Source organism: Squalius cephalus (assembly GCF_949319135.1).
Source record: "Squalius cephalus genome assembly, chromosome: 5".
In the NCBI taxonomy this organism is placed as follows: Eukaryota; Metazoa; Chordata; class Actinopteri; order Cypriniformes; family Leuciscidae; genus Squalius; species Squalius cephalus.
The window spans coordinates 15,540,010-15,555,727 of record NC_137126.1 but is presented as its reverse complement, the minus strand read 5'-3'; the positions used below and the strand labels follow the sequence as shown (position 1 = coordinate 15,555,727).

General features: G+C 38.3%; 1 protein-coding gene across 1 annotated transcript in view; it reads right to left on the bottom strand.

Annotated features, from left to right (window-relative positions):
• The window catches only part of pho (phoenix), an 82,480-nt gene that overhangs the window by 45,520 nt on the left and 21,242 nt on the right, over positions 1-15,718 (bottom strand). Inside the window, exons 2-4 of the mRNA XM_079870545.1 lie at positions 15,300-15,612; positions 11,710-11,807; positions 11,542-11,599 (exon numbers count right to left, since the gene is read on the bottom strand). Of these exons, the coding sequence (XP_079726671.1) occupies positions 11,542-11,599; positions 11,710-11,807; positions 15,300-15,612 (469 nt within the window). The remainder of the gene's footprint in view (positions 1-11,541; positions 11,600-11,709; positions 11,808-15,299; positions 15,613-15,718) is intronic.

The following is a 15,718-nucleotide window of genomic DNA, read 5'->3' as shown; positions in this document are numbered from 1 at the left end:
GTGTGTGTGAGGGGAGGGGGGGATTTGACTATTGCTTTTATATTGTTAATCAAGGTTTCAGGGGCTTTTGGGGTCCTTAACGTGCTCAAAAACTCTTGAAACTTTGCACACAAGTCAGAACCCCCTGCCATCAGGGACGGGCTGAAACTGGTAACCGGGCGTGGCAGGGGGGCTCAACAGCGCCCCCTTGAACGTTGTCCCAAAACTTGGTCCATAGATCAAACACGCTTGCATGAATTAATATGAAACACATATAGATCTCATCGGGCCGAACAACTTTCCCCCAGTCAAGTTTTACGCCAGCCCAACAGGAAGTCGGCTATTATGGGTTGTTTGGAAAACGCTTGCTGTGGAATGCGAAGTACTCCTCCTAGAGAATTCATCCAATCCCCACCAAACTCGGTGTGCATGAAGTCAAGACATTGAGGATTCTAAATTGTGGACGGATTTTACATATCTCGAACGGTTTGGCCGTGGCGAGGAAACGAATTTATGGCGAGAAAAGAGAAACACGAAGTGGAATAACTTATGCATACATTAACTGATCTTGATGAAACTTCAGCAGTGTGTTCGTGGTAAGAGGCCGATCAAATGGATGTAACTATTGTGAGTCAAAGTTATAGCGCCACCAACTGGCAGCAGGAAGTGTCTCACTTTCAACATGCTTTTGACAAAAGTGGGCGGGTTAGTTTTAACTACAGTAAAAAAAAAAATTGTTTGTATATTGTACTCATCAAGCCGGACAACTTTCTAATTTACATTCATTAGCTCCAGCCATCTGGAAGTCGGATATTTTGGTCTGAATGTGGATTTTTTGGATATTTCAGACTGAGTTTTTAGTTACTCCTCCTTATACATAGGGCTATACTGCCCTCTTGTGTTCAAAATCAGGTAGGCCTATTGTATCTATATAAAAATATACTAGGTAATATGTGACTGAGAATATTTTACCACCGGTTAATCGACGTGTGACACCACTGGGGGCTTTTGAATCGCCAACTTAAAAACGAAAGTAAAATATGTTCGTCCGCACTGACACTGATAGTGGTTGAGCAAGCATTTCAAAGGAATTCCTATGGAAGTAGGAATTAACTGAAAAACATTCCTCGCCCGTTCCTCGCCGTGGACGCGCACCGTTATGAATGCCCGTGCAGCCGTGAGCATTTTAGTTTCATTTTAAAATTAGCGCCTTTCGGGGGGTGGATTGCTTGAAATTATTTTACAAAAGCACAATGTTGTGTTTTATTGCGACTGTACACAAATATAAGTTAACACTTTGCAGTTTGAATGTCGTCCTGTATAATGACGGAGTATGTTTTTATGTGTCCACTGTTCAAATGCGCCCACGCCACACACACACACACACGGTTTACTATCTTTGTGGGGACTCTCCATAGCCTTAATTTTTTTTATACTGTATAAACTGTATATGCTATCTCCTCACACTAACCCTACCCCTAAACCTACCTATCACAGAAAACTTTCTGCATTTTTACATTTCCAAAAAAACACATTCTGTATGATTTATAAGCTTGTTTACCCATGGGGACCTCTATTTAGGTCCCCACTGTGACACGAGTCCCCATGAGTCTGTATGCATTCAGGTTGAAGTCCCCACCGGGATAGAAAAACATGAACACACACACACATTCCAGCATTGTAATCTTGACATCGCAGCCTGTTCATTATGGCCTTCATAAAATATAATAATAAAATAGTCAACCTAAAATATAACAATCACACTGCTCTAAATAGTCAGTAGTACAATTCATACATTCACAGTAAGCACCGCTCCACTGTGGTGTTTCCAAGCACATTTTTGCGCTTGTGAAGAGGATGATTTTTTCCGTCGATATTGGAACACGAGTAAAGAACTAAGCCTATAATAAAGAATAGTTTAGCATCCAAATACATCGCAAATGTTGAAACATTTTGATTCTAATGAGAGGGTTACGTGAGCCCAACACTGCATTCTTTCATTTTTATTTTTACATTAAATTTGAAGGATTTGTTGTGGAATATTTTGTGTATCATAAAATCAGAATAAGGTAAGTCAAGCAATATTTTTGGTCATTTATTTATTTATTTATTTATTTATTTATTTATTTATTTATTTATTTATTTATTTATATATATAGCTGCGAGCAGCGATGAAGGGCCAAAGCCGGCGGTACCGCCACCCCGGTGCCTTTAGGTAACTAAAGGCACCGGGGTTGCGGTGCCACCGGCTTGGGCCCGTAATCGCTGCTCGCAGCTATATTTATTATTATTATTTTGTCAAGGTTTCGGGCACTTTTGGTGCCCTTAACATGCTCAAAAACTCTTGAAACTTTGCACACGGGTCAGAACCCTCGGCCATCAGGTACCCAGTACCCGGGCGTGGCAGGGGGGCTCGACAGCGCCCCCTGGAACGGGGTCTGAAAACTTGGTCCATATATCAGACACGCTTGCATGAATTAATATGAAACTCGGTACACATATAGATCTAATCGGGCCGAACAACTTTCATGCTCTAAGTTTTACACCAGCCCAACAGGAAGTCGGCTATTATGGGTTGTTTGGAAACGAATGCTGTGGAATTTAATGTACTCCTCCTAGGAAATTCATCCATTCGCCTCCAGACTCGATCAGCATGAAGTCAAGACATTGAGGATGCTAAATTGCGGACGGATTTTTGATATCTCGAACGGTTTGGCCGTGGCGAGGAAACAAATTTATGGCGAGAAAAGAGAAACAGGAAGTGTGTTATAACTTCTGCATACATTGACTGATCTTGATAAAACTTCAGCAGTGTGTTCGTTGTCAGAGGCCGATCACATTGATGTGACTATTGTGAGTCAAAGTTATAGCGCCACCAACTGGCAGCAGGAAGTGTCACTTTCAAAATGTTTTGAAGTCACCCTCTTTTTACCCGATTTGCTTCAAACTTTATGTGTATAATGTAAACACACGGCAGATGTAGAACTGTGAAAGGATTATTGATATCTTAGATACTGTTAACGTGGCAACGCATCAAACTTTAATGTTCTTTTCGGATGCGTTTGAGACTCTTAGCATGCTTGAAATTGGATGAAACTCGACAGACACATAACACTTATTAGCCAGTAGACATGTGAAAAGTTTCAGAAACGGGCATGGTGGGGGGGCTCAACAGCGCCCCCTTGAACGGGGTCTGAAAACTTGGTCCATATATCAAACACGCTTAAATGAATTAATATGAAACTCGGTACACATATAGATCTCATCGGGCCGAACAACTTTCCCTCTGTCAAGTTTCACGCCAGCCCAACAGGAAGTCGGCTATTATGGGTTGTTTGGAAAACGCTTGCTGAGGAATGTGAACTACTCCTCCTAGAGAATTCATCCCATCCCCACCAAACTCGGAGTGCATGAAGTCAAGACATTGAGGATGCTAAATTGATTTTTGATATCTTGAACGGTTTGGCCATGGCGAGGAAACGAATTTATGGCGAGAAAAGAGAGACACAAAGTGTTATAACTTCTGCATACATTAACTGATCTTGATGAAACTTCAGCAGTGTGTTCGTGCTAAGAGGCCGATCAGATGGATGTAACTATTGTGAGTCAAAGTTATAGCGCCACCAACTGGCAGCAGGAAGTGTGTCACTTTCAACATGCTTTTGACAAAAGTGGGGGGGTTAGTTTTACCAACAGTTACAAAAATCAGTATATATATTGGTCTCACCGAGCCGGACAACTTTCTAATTTACAGTCATTAGCTCCGAGCAAAAGTCAGTCAGACATTTTGGTTTGAATGTGGATTTCTTTGCAAAATCAGTCTCTGATTTTTTACCCACTCCTCTTAAGTGGTTTATTTTATTGCCACCAAACTTTTTCAACATGATGAAAATACATTAAAGATGCTAAATTGTGAACAGATATATATATATATATATTTTTTGTTACATTTATATATATATATATATATATATATATATATATATATATATATATATATATATATATATATATATACACACATATATATATATATATATATATATATATACATACACATACATATATATATATATATATATATATATATATATAGCTGCGAGCAGCGATGAAGGGCCAAAGCTGGCGTCACCGCCACCCCGGTGCCTTTAGGTAACTAAAGGCACCGGGGTTGCGGTGCCACCGGCTTGGGCCCGTAATCGCTGCTCGCAGCTATATTTATTATTATTATTATTATTATTATTATTATTTTGTCAACCTTTCGGGCACTTTTGGGGCCCTTAACATGCTCGAAAACTCTTGAAACTTTTCACAGGTCAGAGCCCACGGTCATCAGGGCCGGGCTGAAGCTCGTACCCGGGCATGGCAGGGGGGCTCAACAGCGCCCCCTTGAACAAGGTCTGAAAACTTGGTCCATATATCAAACACGCTTGCAAGTAACAATATGAAACTCGGTACACATATAGATCTCATCAGGCCGAACAACTTCCGCACTAAGTTATTAGCTCCGCCCAACAGGAAGTCGGCTATTTTGGGTTGTTTGAAAAACGCATGCTGTGGAATTTGATGTACTTCTCCTAGAGAATTCATCCACTCGCCTCCAAACTCGGTCAGCATGAAGTCAAGATATCTCGAACCGTCGGCCGTGGCGAGGAAACGAATTTATGCCGAGAAAATAGAAACAGGAAGTGTGTTATAACTTCTGCATACATTAACTGATCTTGATGAAACTTCAGCAGTGTGTTCGTTGTAAGAGGCCGATCACATGGATGTGACCTTTGTGAGTCAAAGTTATAGCGCCACCAACTGGCAACAGGAAGTGTGTCACTTTCAAAATGCTTTGAAATCACCCTCTTATTTTTACCCAATTTGCTTCAAACTTTATGTGTATAATGTAGACACGGCAGATGTAGGCCTGTGAAAGGATTATAGATAGCTTAGATACTGTTGCCATGGCAACGCATCAAACTTCAATATTCTTTTCGGATGCTTTTGAGACTCTTCACATGCTTGAAAATGCATGAAACTCGAAAGACACATCACATTTATTAGCCAGTAGACGTGCAAAGTTTCAGAAATGGGCGTGGAGAGGGGCTCAGTAGCGCCACCTTTAGTCAAAAATGGGGGTTTAGTTTTTCCTAGAATCACAAAAATCGGTATGTATATTGATCATCGAGCCGGACCAACAGGAAGTCAGATATTTTGGTTTGAATGTGATTTTTTGGAGAATTCTCTCTCTGTATCTGTGTCTCTGTGTGTATGTGGGGGGGATTTGTCTGTTAGGAGACATTTGCTCTTATAATTGTTTTTCAAGGTTTCAGTGGCTTTTGGGGCCCTTAATGTGCTCGAAAAATCTTGAAAACTTTGCATATAGGTCAGAACCTGCGGCCATCAGGGCTGGGCTGAAGCTGGTACCCGGGCGTGGCAGGGGGGCTCAACAGCTCCCCCTTGAATGGAATCCGAAAACTTGGTCCATAGATCAAACTAGCTTGCATGAATTAATATGAAACTCAGTACACATATAGATCTCATTGGGCCGAACAACTTTCGCACTCTTAAGTTATACGTCAGCCCAACAGGAAGTCAGCTATTATGGGTTGTTTGGAGAACGCTTGCTGTGGAATTTGAAACACTCCTCCTAGAGAATTAATTCAATCGCCACCAAACTCGGTGTGTATGAAGTCAATACATTGAGGATGCTAAATTACGGACGGATTTTTGATACCTCGAACGGTTTGGCCGTGGCGAGGAAACGAATTTATGGCGAGAAAAGAGAAACACGAAGTGGTATAACTTCTGCATACATTAACTGATCTTGATGAAATTTCAGCAGTGTGTTCGTGGTAAGAGGCCGATCAGATGGATGTAACTATTGTGAGTCAAAGTTATAGCGCCACCAACTGGCAGCAGGAAGTGTCTCACTTTCAAAATGCTTTTGACAAAAGTAGGGGGGGTTAGTTTTACCCACAGTTAAAAAAATCAGTACGTATATATTGTTCTCATCGAGCCGGACAACTTTCTAATTTACAGTCATTAGCTCCGACCAACAGGAAGTCAGATATTTTGGTTTGAATGTAAATTTTTGGGATATTTCAGACTCTGAGTTTTTAGTTACTCCGCCTAAGTGGTTTATTTTATTCACACCAAACTTTTTCAACACGATGAAAATACATTAGATGCTAAATTGTGAACGGAAAATAAACATCTCAAACCGTTTTGCTATAGTGAGGGATTAAAGTAATGTCAAAAAAGGAAACACTAAAAGCCTCATATCTTCTAAAAATGTAATTATACACCATTTATTTCTTTATAAAATTATAGAAATATCAGAACTAAACCCATTTTATTCTTATTTTAAAAATAATTTTATTCTAATTTTATTCTAAGTTTAAAAACAGTAAAGTAAAAAAAAAAATCAAGTCATTTATAGTGCTATACTGCCCTCTTGTGTTCAAAATCAGGTAGGCCTATTGTATCTATATAAAAATATACTAGGTATGTGACGGTGAGAATATTTTACCACCGGTTAATCGACTTGACACCGCAGCTTTTGAATCGCTAACTTAAAAACGAAAGTAAAATATGTTCGTCTGCACAGACATTGATAATGGTGCGGAGCAGAGCGAGTTTTTTCAATGAATTCCTATGGAAGTAGGAATGAAATAAAAAACGTTGACAGTTCTGCTCGTTCCTCGCCGTGGACGCACAGTCGTGCACCGTTATGAATGCCCATGCAGCCGTGAGCATTTTAGTTTCATTTTAAAAATAGCGCCATTTAGTTTTTTTTACAAAAGCACAATGTTGTGTTTTAATGCGAGTGTACATAAATATAAGTAAACACATTGCAGTTTAAATGATGTCCTGTATGAACAAAATGACGGAGTAGCCTATGTTTTTATGTTTCCACTGTTCGATCGCGCCCGCACCTCACACACACAGAGTGCATTCCAGCATTGCAATCTTGACATCGCAGCCGGTTCATTATAGCCGTAATAAAATATAATAATAAAATAGTCAACCTATTTGCAGCAAATGATAGTAGATTTCAGATCAATATATTTGTTTTCCTTACAATTTTAATTAACACTAACTTTATTCTCATCTGAATTATAAATAATTTATTTCTGTATAAAATAATACTACCATTAAAACATACATTTGATTGTTTTTTTTAATCAATGTAGAATGTGTAACTTAAAAATAAACAGATTAGTGCTCGGTTTGAGGACAAGAAATGAAAACCAATGCAATATGATGAATGTCCAGGGGCCTGTTTCAATAAGGAGGTTCAACCAACTCTGAGTTAAAACTTGAACTCTGAGTTGACTTACCCTGAGATGGGAAACTCTGAGTTTTCGGTTACAGAACAGCTGAAATGAGTTAGTTCAATCAACTCTGAGTTGACCTACTCTGAGTTTAGCGCGTGCACCACAACTATAAAAAGCCATTATCAATGGAGCGCAGATATCATGAGTCACCATGGCAACAGCGCCAGGCACAAAGAGGTCTTCATATTTCTCACCAGCAGAGAATATGGAGAGTACGAACATTATTATTATTTTTTAAATATCGGCTGCAGCAGTTAAGGACAGAGTTAGCTAGGGAGAAAATAGTTGCTCGAGTCAATGCGTAAGTTTACATTTTAATTACTGTTATACAGTGATGGGTGTAATTAATTACCAAGTAATCTAAATACTGTAATTGAATTAAAGGGATTACTCTTAATTCTTCTGTAATTTAAAGTTAAATCTGATGTAATTGCATTAGACTATAGAACAATTCTGTATATTTAACATACATTTTTAAAAGGTATATTTTTAATGTAACCTTCTCCCTCTACACACTTTGGTCAATTCAAGAATAATTCATGCAATTGTATATTGTTTATTTGAAAGCATTAAAAGTGCAGTTTCTTGTCTCTCCTTGTATTGTTCAAGTGGTTGAGGTTGATATGGGATTTAGTAATTAGCAATAATTAGACCAATACTTTATAAAGATAGTCATTATTACATTAATCTAATTACACTGTTGAAGATGTCATTTGTAGTTAGTAATACAAGTAACTTACCCAACTGTTATAATATCTGAGGTGAAACTGGAAGAACAGTATGTTATTCAACCTAATTTTAATTTTCATGTAGGGGCAATCCTGCAGGTATTAGAAGAACATGGCAGCAGCTGAAAATTAAATATAAAAACATAATTCAATCAGGTAAGGCATGTGAGCATTTCATGGGTGCAGGCTACCTTACTTTACAAATATTTGACATATTAAATAACATCCAGTGTCTAGCAGTGCAGCAGCATTTTTGGCTGAGGGAATTCCTGGAGGGACTTCAGAGCCAGTCACTCCTGAAGATCCAAGGGCCTTCATAAAATGTAAGAGGTTTATATGCGTGTTATTTTTTATATAGGCTATTTTTGATATTTCCATTTATTTTACTTTGGGTTGAGTTTTTTGTTGGTCCCAACAGATTCTGATGAGGAGAGGCCTACAGAGGTAATGTTAATATTATGTGTCTACACAAACAATCTACACATTCAGATTATTTCACATTTTATGTGGAGTAGCCTATAGAATATAAGTTTAAATCTAAGTATAAACAGGTATTCTTATCTCTCTCCCCGCCCCCACAGTGTGGAAGAACAGCAGGAGGAGGGTCCATCAACTTCTGTTGCACAGATGAACACAGTTCAGTGATTTTCAGTAAATATAATAAAATAGTCAACCTATTTGCAGCAAATGATAGTAGATTTCAGATCAATATATTTGTTTTCCTTACAATTTTAATTAACACTAACTTTAATCTCATCTGAATTATAAATAATTTATTTCTGTATAAAATAATACTACCATTAAAACATACATTTGATTGTTTTTTTTAATCAATGTAGAATGTGTAATTTAAAAATAAACAGATTAGTGCTCGGTTTGAGGACAAGAAATGAAAACCAATGCAATATGATGAATGTCCAGGGGCCTGTTTCAATAAGGAGGTTCAACCAACTCTGAGTTAAAACTTGAACTCTGAGTTGACTTACCCTGAGATGGGAAACTCTGAGTTTTCGGTTACAGAACAGCTGAAATGAGTTAGTTCAATCAATGCCACAGTTTGAATGAATGAATGAGGTGTTTAAACACCGCTTCCTCTTTAAAAAATGGGAGGAGACCGAAAGAAACTCTGGGTTTACCAAAGAAAACCTGCTCCCGACCAGGTTAGGTTCACAGAGTAAGTAACCATGGTAACTGACTGAGTATAAGTTACCTCTCTTTCAGAAACGGGCTTGACTTACTCTGCTTTCTCAGGTTTGACATACCTAGTTTCCCTCATTTCAGGGTTAACATACTCAGAGTTTTCACTTAACCTCCTTTCTGAAACAGGCCCCAGATGGCACCGACAGACTTTTTAAATGGTGTTGGATAAATATTTTTTTTCTTTTAAACTGTGTGCGTGCGTGCGTGCGAGAGAGAGAGAGAGAGTTCAGTTCAGTTCACTTTGCAGTTTGAATGATATCCTGTATGAACAAAATGACGGAGTATGTTTTTATGTCTCCACTGTTCGATTGAGCCTCACACACACACACCACCACAACAACAAATTGTGCATTCCAACATTGCAATCTTGACATCGCAGCCTGTTCATTATAGCCTTAATAAAATCTAATAATAAAAGTCAACCTAACATATAAAAATTACACTGCTCTGTTTAAAGGTGCCTTGTGTAATGTCCGCCAAAAAATCAATTCATACTCCACATTCCATACCAGATGGGGGCAGTATACTTCCAGAAAGTGAGTTGGTCTACTCTAGAGTAACAACCGAGAAACGGCATAGTCTCTATGCTCCGCCCCTACCTTCACAACGACCCTAGAGCCATAGCCGAAGCCGAGCCAACTCCTAATAGAGGACGTTTTGACTCCAGAGGAACGTTGGTTGATGTCAAGTGATTTTGAAATATGACATCTTCAATCTACTCCCCTTCACCTTTACCAGTGAATATGTTCATATTCGTTTTGTTCATATTACATTTTTATTGTTAGTTTGAATTACATTAATTTGACAGACAGCATTCGCTGATGTTGACCAAGCTAGCGCCAACGTAACCAGAGCTGCCAACTCTCACGCATTCACCGTGAGACACACGCAATTGACACTTTTCACACGCTCTCACGCCACACATCAATTTTCTCACGCACAGAAAAATCGCGAAGCAAAGAGGACACGGAGACCGACAGACTAGACAGAGCAGGTTAGTTATGATATAAAAAAAAAACAGCTCTCAGATTCTGTCAATTTTATTATGCAATTCAAACAATAAATACCGTTTTGGCGCTTGTAAATGTTACACGACAGATCCCTAGCGCAAGTGAACCGATCATCTCTACTAGCTAATAGTAAAAAAACACGAACACTGTTGAAAGATACAGTAGGCTACGGTTTTTTCCCTGCAGCGGGTGGTTGTGGTGGTGGTAAGGGTCTCTTGCCAAGGGCTTCAGCCATCCTTCCGCTCTCTTCCCTGAACTGAAATGTAGTAGTGGGCTGTACTTTCCACACGATTGACATCAGGTTCAAGTACGCCCACAAGCCGTGCGAGTTATTCGTGTATTGCAGTTTGGCTGGTGGTTATGTTGCCCGCATACCGCCTCCCATGGCCGAAACTGGTATTATGACAACTGTCGGGCTGTGGCTAGTAATTTAGCATGCTAATTCAGGTTGATATCTCTGCAGCACTATAACTTGTCATTTTTTTAATGACATCATCACCCTTATTTCTTCTCATTCTTTTGAAGCGTGTAGCTCATTTTTTGGATATTTTTACCTCAATTCTTACACATGGCACCTTTAAATAGTCAGTAGTACAATTCATACTATTCACAGTAATCACCGCTCAACTGTGATGTTTCCAAGCACATTTTTGCGCATGTGAAGAGGATTATTTTTCCCTTCAATATTGGAACGTGAGTGAAGTACAAAGCCTATAATAAACAATAGTTTAGCATTCCAAAAATGTTTTATATATATATATATATATATATATTACAGTGCTATGCATAAGTTTAGACACCCATGCTAAAGTTGACTAAAAAGAGGAATAAAAAAAATCATCTTTTGGAAATTGAACTTAATGCCTTAATTTAAAAAATTAGGAAAAATCCAACCTTTAAGGACAACAATTTTCTTTGTGAATGAATAATGTATCAAATAAATGTTCTTCCTTAAAATACAGGGGGCATAAGTTTGGACACCCCTATGTTAAATTCCCATAGAGGCAGGCAGATTTTTATTTTTAAAGGCCAGTTACTTCATGGATCCAGGATACTATGCATCCTGATAAAGTTCCCTTGGCCTCTGGAATTAAAATAGCCCCACATCATCACATAGCCTTCACCATACCTAGAGATTGGCATGGAGTACTTTCCATAAGATCATCTCTCAATGCAAATCAAACTAGCTATTAGGCTAACTGAAATAAAACCATGCCAATCTCTAGGTATGGTGAAGGCTTTTTTTTTTTACACTTAAGCATATTTTGTACTATAAAGTCTGCAGTAATTACATACCACTTTTGTGACTTCATGATCACTGTTGTGGTCATCCCCCTCAGAGTTATCATTTAGCCTGAAACAAAGTTCGTGTTTTTCATTAAAAACGTATAAAAATACATTCATTAAAAAAATATTTATTTTACAATTTTATTTATATTTTGTTTGTTATTAATTAGAACTTACCGAGACTCCAGCATATATGGACTGATTGCTCTTCCTGTTTTTACATAACCCTCCTTGATTTTCTTTATGCATTTGAGAAACCCTCCAATTTCTGAGTTCTAAAAAAGAAATACAACAAATAATAAACATGCATAAATTAACTACATTTAAATGACAGTGATAGCATTATAACAACCAGTGACAGTAAATTACAATTTTTTTTTTTCTAGAGACCAGGGGCCGTATTCACAAAACATTTTATCTTACCACTAAGAGTTCTCCTAAATGACAATAAAAGTTCTTAGTTAAGAGTTCTCTTAAAGGAGAACTCCGGTCAATTTTAACATTGAGCTAATTTTTTTGTACATTTGGAGTGCTGTCAATACAGAGAACAACGACAAAAATCGGTGTTGCCTACACCGAGTTATTCTATTTTTAAAATTTGCACCCTGTTGACTTCAATGGGGCAAGTACTAAACCTGCTTTTAGCCTCTTAACATCCCTGATGTGTCATTACAAGTGCACAGAAAATGTGAGTGATTCCTTCTGATTGAACACGAGTGAGTCTGACTGCAGTAGATGTGAAAGAAATGTATAAAAATTATGTTATTTAAGCCAGCGCAAATACCTTTGTTTACATCCTGTTTTTCGGTTGAAGTCCAAAGTAGTCGATTGCAGAGTTCACACGCATAGGTTTAATACCTATGATCACGCGCGTGAACTCGGCAATCGACTACTTTGGACTTCAACCGAAAAACAGGATGTAAACAGGTATTTGCGCTGGCTTAAATAACATCATTTTTATACATTTCTTTCACATCTACTGCAGTCAGACTCACTCGTGTTCACTCAGAAGGAATCACTCACATTTTCTGTGCACTTGTAATGACACATCAAGGATGTTAAGAGGCTAAAAGCAGGTTTAGTACTTGCCCCATTGAAGTCAACAGGGTGCAAATTTTAAAAATAGAATAACTCTGTGTAGGCAACACCGATTTTTGTCGTTGTTCTCTGTATTGACAGCACTCCAAATGTACAAAAAAATGAGCTCAATGTTAAAATTGACCGGAGTTCTCCTTTAAACCGATTCACAAATCTGCTGAGACCAACTTTTACTAAGGAATAGAGAGAAGACTTAAGCTAAGAAAAAGGGTGGGGTTGACCTCGTTGCTATGGATGATGTCAATACGCTTACTAACTATGACCACAGTGATTGGCTGATGGAAAAAAGAAAAAGAAAAAGGTGATTGGCTGGTGGGGGAGGAGTCTATATCAGCCATTTTATCAGAAATATTTTAGAATGAGGTAGCCTATCATGTTGCCATATTCAAAAAAAGGTTTTAAAATACAAAATGCCATTTTCAAATAAAGATTTTAAAATAAAAATGTTGCCATATTCAAATAAAGGTTTTAAAATGTAGGCTGTGTCACTAATTAAACTAGTATACAGCGGGGGAAATAAATATTGAACATGTCACCATTTTTCTCAGTAAATATATTTCCAAAGGTGCTATTGACATGAAATTTTCACCAGATGTTGATAACAACCCAATGAATCAGTACATACAAAGAAACCAAAACAAATAAGCTCAGAAATTAAGTTGTGTAATAATGTGAAATGACACAGGGAAAAAGTATTGAACACATGAAGAAAGGGAGGTGCAAAAAGGCATGGAAAGCCAAGACAACAGCTTAAAACTATTAGTAATTAAAAAGCAATCCAGCCCCCTGTCCGTGCAAATTAATAACAGCTGGTTCAGTCCCAACGGATGGCCTACAAAAAGGTCTCATTGCCAAGGTGTCACACAAGACACATCTCATGATGGGTAAAAGCAAAGAGCTGTCTCAATACCTTCGCAACCTAATTGTTCCAACACATAATGATGGCATTGGTTATAGGCACCATTCTAAGCTTCTGAATGTTCCAGTGAGCACTGTTGGGGCCATAATACGGAAGTGGAAAGACAATCATTTCACCATAAATTTGCCTCGACCAGGTGCTCCTCGCAAGATTTTTGACAGAGGAGTGAAAAGAATAATCAGAAGAGTTGTCCAAGAGCCAACACCAAGGTGTATGGCGTTTTTAGGGTAATGTGCAGTGCCATTTCTCCTCCAAACATGGTGTGTATTATGGCATCCAAACAATTCAATTTTGCTCTCATGTGACCACACTAAATTCTCCCAGTATTTCCCTGGCTTTTCCAAATGTTGTGCAGCAAACTTTAAACGAGCTTCAACATGCTTTTTTTCTTCAGTAATGGAGTCTTGCGTGGGGAGCGTGCATACAGGCCATGGAGGTGGAGTGCATTACTTACTGTTTTCTTTGAGAACACAGTACCTGCTATCTGCAGGTCTTTTTGAAGCTCTCCACAAGTGGTCCTTGGCTCTTGGACAACTCTTCTGATTATTCTTTTCACTCCTCTGTCAGAAATCTTGCGAGGAGCACCTGGTCGAGGCAAATTTATGGTGAAATGATTGTCTTTCCACTTCCATATTATGGCCCCAACAGTGCTCACTGGAACATTCAGAAGCTTAGAATGGTGCCTATAACCAATGCCATCATTGTGTGTTGGAACAATTAGGTTGCGAAGGTCTTGAGACAGCTCTTTGCTTTTACCCATCATGAGATGTGTCTTGTGTGACACCTTGGCAATGAGACCTTTTTGTAGGCCATCCGTTGGGACTGCCTTTCTTCATGTGTTCAATACTTTTTCCCTGTGCCATTTCACATTATTACACATAACTTAATTTCTGAGCTTATTTGTTTTGGTTTATTTGTATGTACTGATTCCTTGGGTTGTTATCAACATCTGGTGAAAATTTCATGTCAATAGCACCTTTAGAAATATATTTACTGAGAAAAATGGTGACGTGTTCAATACTTATTTCCCCCGCTGTATGTTCAGCTAATTGTCAGCCTCTTACATGTCTGCATCTCGAGAAGCAACAAATTATACTTTATAAACAAAGTTTGGGAGGAGCACGTTCAAACCATCAATCTAATCAGCTCGAGAGGCGGCGGATTGCCAGCAACAGCCATTAGGATTGTTTGCGATTTGGTTTTAGTGACTTAGGAGTCCTCTTGAATACTCCTAATGTTTTACAGATTTAGGACCTGTTTTAGTGTTAAAATGCTTTGTGAAAAAAATGTAGGACTCCTAAAACTAGGACTGACATGCCCATTAATTTAAGAGTTTCTCCTAAATCAGTAAGTTAGGAGCTACTTTTGGCCTTAAAGGGGTCATCGGATGCCCATTTCCCACAAGTTGGTATGATTCTTTAGGGTCTTCATATAAAGTTTGTAACATACTTTTGTTAAAATTTCTCATCGTTTGGTTAAAATTTCTCATTGTTAGGTTAAAATTTCTCATGGTTAAAAACACCCTTTTTACCATCATATTGCAACAGAAAATACAAACGGCTTGATTATTGAGAGTATTTAGGCTTTTTGAGGATTTAAAAAAAAAAAAAAAAAAACACGTATAAAAGGGAATTTTGCATCCGATGACCCCTTTAAGAAGTTTTGTGAATACGGCTCCAGAAGCATTTTATAAGACAGAACGTAATTTTAAAATGACAATACACAAATAGCTAACATGAATAAACGCCACCTCTAGAATCTGGTGCTTCTTCATGGGCAGGTGCCGCTGTCTGTGCGATTTCAACAAAAAGGGAAAAGTAGCTTTTTGAGGGGGAACATAATCAATCCTTTTTCCTCTTTTTGGGCACACCGCATGCAGACCTTCACTTCTCTCTTCAAATTCTGTGTCTTCATTCGCTGGGAGTCTGCTGGTGACCCCCTCTCCATCATCACCAGTATCATCAGAGATGGACTCTGGTCTCTTTGTTGATCTAGTATGTCGTCTTTCAGTTCGGACTGCTTTTGTCACAGACTGTGTTACAAACAGGCTTTCACCAGAATCACTATATAGGGGAATGCAGAGAAGTGATGCAGTGCATGAGAAAACATTTACAAATGAAACATTTCAGTAAAATGAAATCCGATTTTTGTGGTTTTTGGCACTAAAAC